Genomic DNA, 11,359 nt, shown 5'->3' with positions numbered 1-11,359 from the left:
ATCAAATGTAGCTAAATGGAAATGAATGAAGAACAAAATGCAAGAATAAACTAAGAAACTAAAGTAAATACAGAGGAATAAACTGGTATGGCAAGACCTTTAGAGCAATAATTGATACAGAGACTGTATGGCAAGAATAAACAGACACTATTTCCAGATAAAAGGTGAAATAATATTGTTGAAGTGTCATGGGTTTGTTGAAACCACATCTAATACTGAGAATAAATATATCTTACAGACCATAACAGTAAATAACTGATCAATTATTTATGTTTTTAATTAGATTTGATATATTTATTTCTTCAATATTATTTTTCATGTCAGTGTTAATGTCATGAGGCTGATGACTCCATGACACTTTCAATTTGACTCATTAGGATTTGATTAAGAATCAGATTTGTTCTTTGTAAATTCTGTCCAGTAAAACTATTAATCTATAATCAATAGACAGGTCTATATAAAGATATAATCCATGTTTCTGTCTCATATTTGTATGGCATTAAAAGGATCTGGAACTTTTGTTTTTCCACTGAAAGCTCTGGTTTGCACAATAAATGCCATGAGGGTGAAATTTTATGGATGATACTCTGATGTCCCATTCTCCTGAAGGCAGCACAGAGCTGCACCACCAGAAACCGACAGAAACACTGAAGAAGAGTTATGATTAATGTAGTTACAGTTCTATCCATGTTTTAATGTTGCAGAGCTCAGTAGTTTGCAAATAGATCAAAGTTTAAACTGGCATGTTGAACATATTTTATCTGGTCATTTTGTGGAATATTTAACAACTAGAAAATGGCACAAAATAAGAATATTTTTTCCACCCTGACTGGCTGCTGTTAGGCCTACTGATTTTAACTTGAATGTTCATTGCATTTTTTGTAGACGCCTGTGAAAATAATTTCTATTCACATGGGTTTTTTGTTCTCTGGGAAATTATTTTTGATGATAAATACAGAAACAAGCATAAAAATCAAAACATCTACAATAGTGATAGTAATATTAATGATAAAATAATGGTCAGTGCAAAGTAACCTGCAAATTCTTTGGTGGGGGGCGGTGAGGGACCTGGATAAGGGCTAAGGGGGGGGCTGGGCCGAAAAAGGTTGAGAAACACTGGTGTAGAGCTTAGTTGATCTCCTCCGTGTTACCTTATAATGTCCCTTGTGTAAATATACACAATAATGTAGTTTAGATAGTCTGGCTCTCAGTAGATGGCGATAATGTACCTAAATATTGGATCTTTTAGAAGGAAGCAACCTGTAGCCAAAGAAAACAAAGAAAAAACAAACTGAACTGGAAACCTGTCGCTGCCCAATGAGGAACTAGACTGTCCTGTTGTGGCAACAAGATGAGAAGCTGTTCCAGTCTATTTGAGCTAACCATGCTAATGCTAGTAGTGTCACCAATATGTGTCTCTTGATACTCTTTGCAAGCTTTCTGAAACTTGGCTTAGCCTGATTGGAAGTTAACAGAAACCTTTTCATTTGAAAATGAACTATCTTTGATTTTCACTGTAGAATGTCAAATTTAATTTGTCTGCTAATGGCTTTATAGTTCTTCTCAGGTAGATTATTGGCAATTGCTTCAAATAATTGCTTTGTTTTGGTAATTGCTGTGGCTTTTCCTTCTTAGCATTTTTCTAACATACATTGTATGCCCCAAACAGCAGACTACTGACACTGGTTTAATTATCAACATCTGGAACTTCTTTTCTGACGAAATCAACAGTTTTCCATCTTAAATTTGTCTTTGACACTGTATCTCAGGAAGTTATCATTGTACTATTAAAAATTAGTTTGGATTTCCTTTGGTGCTTTTCATGACTGCTTGTTTTACTTTAAAACTAAAGGTTCAAGTTGTTGCTGATAATGTCACGTTAATTTTCACTTACTATTTACTAAGTCATTATGAAAAAAAAAAAGCTGTTGTTTTTGTAGATTTTTACATCTGTATCTTGATGGATTATGGATTCGTTGAACTGTTGTACAGTTCATTGGGTATGATTTTCAAGATTCCTGGGAATCATAAAAGAATGAGGAAGGTTGCACCTAAAGCCCTGTAGAACTGGTTGTTCAAACGTAGCTCAAAAAGTGTTGTATCGATCGTGGCTTGTTTTTATGCCGAGTTGAGAGTAAGAGTCAAAACAGTTTGTGTCCAGGATGTGTGGAGTCTGCAGCGTTTTTTTAGCCACCCTTTTCCTGACCCTACGTCATGAAGGTCAGCCTTTGATGACCTCCTCTGCAGACCTGTTGCAGTTTGGACCCACCTTGTTTTGTGCATGAGCCAAACCATACAGTAATGACCATGTTTTCTAAAAACCAGAATGAATCTACAGTAGACGGTGATGAAAACAGATGAACCAACTTTAATAGAAAATTTAGATAATTTCTTTTAAGAAATTATGGTGTCAAGTTAAGCAAACATAAATAACTGCGATATAATTACATTTTAACAAATTAACTCCATTTTGTTTAAGTTGTACCTCCATTCTCTTTCAGTGTAGAAGCCCATTATCATCTCTACATTCTTGAGCGTGTTTATACACCATGAGTCTTGTGGGAAACTCCTCAGAAAGAAGATATACTTTTTGATACTTTGAAATTGATATACTTTCAGTTCCTTTCAGAAATCATGTACGGAAAGTAACCGCTATACTTTTCAGAATAAAATCCCTTTTTTTTTTTTTACCTCTTTGCCTAACAAGATAATGGACCATTCCTATGTTCTTAATAGGTTTAGCTCTTAATTTCCATACCTCCCACCACCATATAACTGCTTTTTATTTTATTTTCCCTCCCTTCAGTGCTTTAGATATGTGATATAAGGACAGAGCTGGGCGGTTTGGAAGTACATTTATTTGATTACTGTTCTTGAGACTTTGTACTTTCGGTATTTAATTATCTTTGAAAACACCCATTCCAATACTTTAACTTGATTAATATTTGGACAGAGCTTTGTTTGTTGGACTAATATTTGACCAGCACGATCAGGACTTTTGACTCAAATAATGAAACAAACCACACATTAATGTTTACGACTGAAAGTTACTCGTTTGATTTAGTTTTCATGAGAAGAAAAATTGCAGAATACACAAAATATTTATAATTTGCCAAGGATGTTTATTTTTGTCATAAATGCATGCAAATCAAAGGACTGTATAAACAAACCTTTAAAGGAAAGTACATCAGCCAGTGACAAATCAGATGTGATCATAACATTTAACCATATATATAAGTACAGAATTAACTGTTTAATTTGGATTGAATACAGATGATGATTTTAATAGTAAAGTTGAGATTCTACTTATACACCTTTGTGTTAACATTTTTTCAACTAAGCGAAATTAATGGCAACTAGCTTAGTTGAATCCAGCTACAGAGGTGCAGCACAAGAAGAGGCAAGCTTTTTCTTTTGTTGTTTTTGCAACATTTACATTCCACCACTGCCGACAAAGACATGGAGAATGAGCGCAAGTGCGGAGAGAGCCACGACGTGAGTGAAGTGACTCAGGTTTTCACCACTGCCAAAGAGGCTGCCATCAGTGGTGGTGGGAGGCATGGTGGTAGGGCAGATGAACGACGAGTCAAAATCAAAGCCTTCGGAGATGAAATCGACAAAGCTCGGTTTCATGCCAGTGACTGTGTCGTTGATCCACTTCTGATAGTTGGACACTCGAGCGTAGGCTCCGGGTTTCATTGGAACGGCGCAGCCATAACCAAAACTCACCACCCCACCTTGGACCCACGCAAGACTGTTGTACATCACCAGCGGTCCTCCCGAGTCTCCCTGTGAGGGGAAGCAGAAGAGATTAGAATTTTACTACTGCTTAAATTATTTTTTGTGCGAGTTGAGATTTGTTTTTTCTTAAGCACGATAGAATTTACATTGTGCAAAATCTGCTTGGCCTGATTCTCTACAGGGCAAAAAAGTTGAGCTAAAATAAATCCTTATAAATTGGTGGTGTATCACCTCCCAGAATGTAACTTCTACAAAAATGTTTTTTTTTTAAACATGCTTATTAAAACTATTACCATATGATGACAGTAATATGGTGACCCTTTCTCACTTCAACAATTCACTAAACACAACATATTCAAAAACACAAAATTAACTGAGCACATTTACAAATTAAGAAAACACAGATACTAAAATAGAAGAGCTAGATATTGTTGCTGATAGGAGGACACCGCTTTTGGCTTAACAATGAGAAGTTATTCTTGCTTTGGCGCGTTTGTTAAAAATAAGAAACTTTGACACAGCTATCAAAGTATATTTTTGAGTCGGGACACAATGCAAAGCTCTGCTTCGTTCTTTTTCCTGAGTGATAAGCTTTGTCTGTCTTCCTGCCCATCTAAACAGGGAGTGAATGCCAGAATAATTTCATGGATCTAAAGTGAAAAGTGGTCTCATCCAATCAGCGATGACCAAGGTTTCCTGCTGGGATCTCTTCCATTTCGTTAATGTTGTTTTCTTAATTGGTAATTCCGCTTAGTTAATGTCACTGTTTTTGAATATATTGTTTTTACATTTGTAGTTGTGTTTGATGAATTGCTGTAGTAGTTTGCACTTCAGGGCCACCGTATAGTAGATTATGAGACAGATAATCTGTAAAATGGTAAAGCTCCTCCACCCGCCCCTGTGTTGCATGCGAGTTGCTATCACTCAATAAAAACTAAAAACCTGCCCTGCCTTTGCCAACATCTCATGCACCAATGTCTTGTCCCTTGAGCAGATTGAGGATACAGAAAATGGACGGATGGTTTATTCAGTGAGGTTCGGTCATAACTAGGCTGGACATCATACCACCGTATGTTTTATAGAGTTGAGAAGATCCATGTACATGACAAATCACACACACACACAAAAAAATAACCTAGTCACCTGACACGAGTCCTTTCCTCCCTCATCAAGGCCAGCACACATCATGTTCTCTGTGATGGTGGCAAAGCCTTGATTGTAGCATGAGCACTTGTTATTTCCTATGATCGGTATTTCAACCTGCTGCAGGATGTCAGGGAAGCTCCTATTACCTAATGAAAGAACAATTTTAGCATTTTGTTATATGGGACTTCAGAAAACACCACCGTTTGAGCTAACTTACCAAGGTCACCAAAACCAGTGACCCAGCTGTTGGTACCCTCAAGAAAGGTGCTGTTATGTGAAGCTAGGCACACCGGCTGAATGTAGTCTGTGAAATTGACGCGAGCGGACAGCTTCAGCAGAGCGATGTCATTGTCGTAAGTCTGAGGGTTGTAATCGGGATGGCTGAAGGATTGCACGATCCCCCGAGTCACTTCATTGGGGTTGGGGTCCGATAAATTGTAGGCACCCAAATGAACTTGAGACATGAGGATGTCACTATAATAGACAAAAGTAACAGAATGAGTTGTGAAATCAGCATTTAGAGATTGTCACTCACTAGGCGAGAAGAGTAACACTATTTTAACAGTTTTGCTCAAGGAAAAATAGAGAGTAGCAATCTAAGAAATTACTCAAGTGTAACAAAGCATTTGGTAAAGACTACTAAACTACTGAATGGCTGATCAAATCATCGACCATTAGATATTTAAAAATTATGTGGTCAGACAGACCAAAATGTCATCACATTATCTGTATGGACTACTCGCCACAGAAAAACATCCCCATCCATTGAAGCTTGCACCATCATGCTTCAGCATAGGGATTGTAATTGGGGATTTAAATGTTTTGTGGTCTAAAGCAGCGGTCTGTAAGATTTATGATTTTTTTTTTTCTTTTATCACATATTTCTTAAAATTATCACAATGTTGTGACAGTATAGTATGAGACAATCTGTAAAAAAATCAAACACTCTGCCTTCTCCTTATGGATCTGCTGTTGCCTGAACAAATACATTGCTCTGTCATAAACAACCAATCAGAGCCAGGAGGAGGGTCTTAGTGCTGCTAAACAATCAACCTTGTTTACATGCTGCTCACACCCTCCCCGTTTCTGTCTGCTACGCTGCAGCTGGTTCACCACAATGGAGGCTGTCTGAATGCTACGGCTAGTTAGCATGGCCGCTGGTGAGAGAATAAATCATTTTCTTGGTACTGTAAGTTGTTTCTCTTCCGTTAGCGTATACAGGTGTGATTGACAGCGCTAAGGCCCGCCTTCTGGCTCTGATTGGATGTTTTCAACTGCGAGCGGTGCATTTCTTCAGGGAGAAGGGGGAGGAGCTCTGTCTTTTCACACATTAGCTCATATTGTCACGACATGGAGACAGTTTTAACAAATATGTAAACTTATTTCTGTAACAGTTACGTACTCTAGCTTTAACGGCTACCAGAAAAGAATGTGGAAGTAAATCCAGACATGATCAAATGATTGCAACCATCCCCAATGAGACAGAAATCTCACCCGTCAATGCAGTGAGCCGCGGTCAACACCCACTGGTTGGTGATCAGGGAACCTCCACAGAAGTGACCATTTTCTCCCTGTATGCTGACCTGCCAGGGCCAGCGGCCCGGAGATGCATCCTGGCCCCCAACAATCCGGGATTTTATAGCTACATTACCACACACTGTTACGGAAAACAAGAAACGATAATAAATGTCATTAATGTCGATATTTAATGCAACAAAAAAATTACATGGTGTATAGTTTCACCAATAGAAAGTATACCCTCTTTAATTAAAGACCAGATCAGCATAGGACAGATTTCAAAATGTCAATACTTAAGCCAAATTTATACAAAACCCAAACCAATTATACTTCAAAAATTGTTCTGTGCAAAAATTTGTAAAACTATAGAATTTAAAAGTTATACAAATCTGAAAATAAAATGAAATGCAAATTTTATTTGATTGTTCAAATGGCTCTATACGTTGGAATCACTGCTAAATGACGCACTCGTTTGATAGAGTTCTGATTTTAACGTCGCACACCTACTACTCAAGTAATCCAAAGAAAGAACACCATTGTCTTGAAACGTGATGTTAATACGCTCTAATCTGAAAACAAAAGAAGTAAACTTGTAGAACATGTAGAATTAATCTTTGAAACTTACTTGGCTGCTGTTGTGCCTGACAACCTGAAACAAAGACCAAAGATGAGTTTATTAATTCAAGAAACAACCGTCTCCAACCTGAACAACGTGTCATTACTCACAATATGTTTTGAGTTTTATTTTCTATCCTTTATGTTTATAGTCCATTAGATTCTAATCTCAGATTCATTAACTACGAATGAGGACCCAGTTTGTGAAGTTGGTGTTTTTTTGTTTTTTTTTTGTTGTGATAAATTTATTCAGACATCAGGTTAAATTTGCATCCAGTACAAAATAAGCAAACAATTATTTGTGAGGAGCAGTAATTAGTTTGCAATCAACTCAACTCTGCTGGCTGTAATACTTGATCAATGTGGCATTTTATTGGTGGCCCTGGCCAATTTTAACTATGTTTCTCAATCTTGTAAATATTGTTTTGTTTTTGAATTTCAAGGCAGAAATTGAAACGTTTTATTTACGATCATGATTTATTTCAAAGCAGAAAAAAGCACGTTGTAATTGTCACAGCTTCTTGCATATTGATTATGTAAAGTAATGCATCTAAAAGTTCCACATATGTAGGCAGGATATACCAGATGCCTTGATTTAAATTTTTAAAATTCTTATCATTAGACAAAGTACTGAACATGCATGTGATACTTTTAAGCATCACACTTTTGACCTTCATGCGCAAAACATTACACTCTATAAAAAATAGAGGATACTCCTGAGAGATAATCTGCAAATTTCTCAATTTATTTCAAGTATTTTTTGCAATAGGAATTGTGCAATAAGAATACTACCGAGTTAGTATCGGTATCGTATCTATTCAAGCATTTTAAGATCGATACATTAGTGTCAGATTCCTTCTTGAAACTTTGTTTTATTTTGGTATTATCGTTTCTCAACTCTATCTTGAAAAGATTTTGTTTTGATTTGTCGTAAAATTAGATGTTTTTTGCACTTTGTTTTAGAAAATTGCTCACTAATATTTAAATATGAAGTATTTTTGTAGACACATATAAACTTTGAGTTAATTTGCTCAAATCGAGGACAGAATTCGGACAAAGAAAAAAAAAAACACAAGAGCACCTAAACGTGAGAAGTTTGATAGTATATCAAACTTAAATAAAAAGTGTCAGTATTGGCAATACTGACCCTGGATTTGTATTTACCTGGCATTGAATACTAAAATATACAGAATTTATCACTTCTACTGATTATATAGTTGGGCTCAGATTTCCTTTGAGAATAACAGCAAAAAAGATGTAATAAAATTTTGACAAATGTCCTCCAAAATGAATAATGAAACAGTTTATTAGTAATGCGCGTTCCTAAACTACTTTCAGAGTTGAGCATTGTACAAGTACTGGCATTGTGCCAAAGGAAAAACTTGTTAAACAACCTTCAAACGATTTAAAAACAATTTGTTAATCAAAGTGCATATTCTCTTAATTTGATTTAATCAGTTTCACTTTGTACAATTATTTAAATGCTGGAAAAGTAAGAATTTGGTCATAGTGGCATGTTGTTTAGATAGAAAATAAGTTTTTCTCCCACAACCATGTTGAGTCAGATGATAATTATCAGAACAGTAAATAAAAAAGAAATATATATGAAGAGAGCAAGTTTGTAAAAATATGTCTTACCATTGCAAATGAGAATGGTCAACACAATGGACGCAGAAAGTTTTTGGAGAGCCATTTTCAGAGTCTCTAAGCACTCATCACAAAGTGTCGGACTTTAATAGTCAGGCTTCAGATGCTTAGCTCCGCCCCTAATGTCATCCGTTCTATTGACTTCTGACCTTCATTTTACATAAGCCGTATGACAACAAAGATTGATGAAAAACATGTTTGTCCTCATGCATTGGTTAGGTGGTGCATTGCGCAAAAGACACAAAAGATGTTCAGTGAAGCAACAATAGATTGTAATCAAAAGGGTTTTTTTTTTCCCGCTCTTCTTCATCCTCATTGTTCCCTTTTTGTCTTTGCCTTCACTTAAGCAATAATTTGTAATTCAAAGTAACTTTGGCTCACCTTTCTCAACATCTTTCTACCCCAACCTGATTAATCAATGGTGTATTCAGCAACTTTCTTTCTTTTCTTCCCTAGAAAATCAATTGAGATTTTAGAGTCACTTTGGTCTATTTTTGGTCTATTTTTCTCTTAAACATCCATTCTTGAAGGAAGGAAGAGACTGGGTTCAAGTGTTATGGGTCTTTGAGATTAGACGTTTTGTGTGTGGACTTCGATGGGTTTCCTAAAATAGAAAACTTTAAGCCAACTGGCATAATGAGCTGAACTGTTCTCACTATTGGAATCCATTGAAATGCATGTAGCTGCATCTTTCTGTAAAAGTTGGAGCTGGGCAACTTTTATACCTCTGGAAGATTTCACTATTTTATCACTCAGACATATTTAGCCAAGAGTTTCTTGTTGTGACAGTCACTAGCAACAACATAAGGCAGTTTTAAAAATAAACTCTTTTGTTCGCACTTTTGTGGGTCTTAATGGATTAGAGACTGAGGGAGGATATGCTGTAAAATGTCCTCGTTTTTCAATGGCATTTCCACAAAATATGTAAGGTGATACAAAAGGCTGAAGCAGAAGGGCAACACCCTTAAAATGCTGTTCAGCTAGGTGGAAACAATGTACAGTACTTGGAAATCTTCTTTACGTCAAAGCTGTGTATACACTGAGGAGCCATGACATTACCAATGACTGGGCTAAGTGAGTTACGCTGATTGTCTTCACAGCATGGCACCTGTTGGTGAGTGGGGCAGTTTGGCAGCAAATTAATGTTTTTGTAGGTTGCATTCATGATTGGAGTATGCCCTGCATTTAAAATACACATAAAGCTTCTGGTTCTCAGTTAAAAAGTGTTGGTTTTAGAGATTCTTTAAATGTTGACTGTAGTATCGAAGTGAAGCTAAAATGTTTTCTCTGACTTCTGGCTCTGCTCTCCTTTGGTCAAACTGTATTCAGAGCTAAAGCAAAAGGTGGAAAAGTCCAGTCCTGCAGCTTTTCGATGCATCGCTTCTCCAACACACCTGAATCTTATGAAACACTATATGCTTCAGTACTTGCTTTTTTTTTTTCTTTTTTTTTCCACCAAATCTTTTTCTGGGTGTCCAGATTTCATGATTTCTTTCTATGTTTGTAAAATCAAAATGCGAGTACCTCTCCCTCAAACCGGGGAAGACCATGGCCTTGGAGGCACTGATCCTCATCCCTAGCAACTTCACACTGCTCTAGTGAAAGCTGCAGATTGTGATCTGTTGAAGCCATAGATACGATCATAAGGCCCTAAACTCCTTGGCTCTGCTACAAATTCTGTCCATAAAAGTTATGATCAGAATCGGTGACAAAGGGAAACCTTGACAGACTCCAGAGTTTCCCCCTGAAAACTTGCTAAGCCCGGTACTCGGGGCGCTACGGCAGTAATCCAGCTACCTGCTTTGTTTTTGAGTTAAAAAATGTTTAAAGTTGACAGGAAATTTGAAAATATAATTTGACAGTTATGCATTTTTTGGAAGACTGGAAGATTAATACCTAAACACCAACTATAAATCCTGGAGTCCAATTTTTACTGTAAATGAGCCTATTGTGGTGTTGACAATGTGGACCAGGCTCTGACACCAGTCATACAGCGACTTAACAGACTTGGGGACCAGGTCCATATATTTGAAGTTGCTTTTGCCGGCGATAGAATAATCTTGTCCTGTTATAACCATAAAAAAGAGTCACTTTTATGTTGTGTGCTTAGTAAAAAAAAAGGTTTCTTTCTCTCATTTTAATGCGTGGCAGATCAATCAAAATCCCAATTTTCCCAGCAAAGCAGAATGAAATATGACTTCAAATAGGAGGGCAAACACGAACAATCAGATGCAATGAATAACAAAAAAAGAGAATATGAATAGAGGACAGAAAATCATTTTCCTAATAAAACAAAGTAAACAAAAGGCACAGTTAATTGTGTGATTGAAGGCTTGGCTGATACCGAGCTTTTCATCATCAAAGGAGTGTGAACATAGAACATAAACAACTTGGGTAAAATCAATAGAGAAAGGAGAATTCAAACAACAAAGACAAGCCATGTCAGTGCTATAACCATAATTACCTTGGTGGATGCAGGAGAGCTCTGAATTCTGCATGTCTGGGATGTAATTGTCTCTGAAAATCCTGTGGGACACCAATTATTCACTTCATCTTTATCTTATTGCAGCTTACAATTACACTCTGTGTTGGATGTGTTAATCAAATGGTTATATGTATGAACTTTACCTCATTTATCAGGCCTAACATACCAAAAATGTGTTTTTTTTTCACACTATAATTGTGAAATAAA

The 11,359-nt window shown here is 36.6% G+C and overlaps 1 protein-coding gene across 1 annotated transcript; it reads right to left on the bottom strand.

Annotated features, from left to right (window-relative positions):
• Positions 1-3,101: 3,101 nt before the first annotated feature.
• Positions 3,102-8,744, bottom strand: LOC103480398 (serine protease 27-like). Its single transcript, XM_008435331.2, has 6 exons — positions 8,659-8,744; positions 7,031-7,054; positions 6,382-6,544; positions 5,105-5,361; positions 4,885-5,033; positions 3,102-3,789 (listed from the first exon to the last, which is right to left on the bottom strand). Exons 1-6 carry the CDS (start codon positions 8,711-8,713, stop codon positions 3,433-3,435), a joined length of 1,005 nt encoding a protein of 334 aa, XP_008433553.2. The 5' UTR covers positions 8,714-8,744; the 3' UTR covers positions 3,102-3,432.
• Positions 8,745-11,359: the final 2,615 nt, after the last annotated feature.

Source organism: Poecilia reticulata, chromosome 18, assembly GCF_904066995.2.
Source record: "Poecilia reticulata chromosome 18, P_reticulata-male-v2, whole genome shotgun sequence".
Lineage (NCBI taxonomy): Eukaryota > Metazoa > Chordata > Actinopteri > Cyprinodontiformes > Poeciliidae > Poecilia > Poecilia reticulata.
Note: the sequence above shows the minus strand (reverse complement) of the source record. Positions and strands in the feature narration are given on the sequence as shown.

What these genes read in the sequence shown, in the direction of transcription:
- LOC103480398 (XM_008435331.2), bottom strand. Translation starts at nt 8,713, where the DNA reads ATGGCTCTCCAAAAACTTTCTGCGTCCATTGTGTTGACCATTCTCATT. An exon ending in GACCATTCTCATTTGCAATG is followed by an intron (nt 7,055 to 8,658) that starts GTAAGACATATT and finishes TCTTTGTTTCAG; the next exon opens with GTTGTCAGGCACAACAGCAG. An exon ending in GCGGCTCACTGCATTGACGG is followed by an intron (nt 5,362 to 6,381) that starts GTGAGATTTCTG and finishes TGTCTATTATAG; the next exon opens with TGACATCCTCATGTCTCAAG.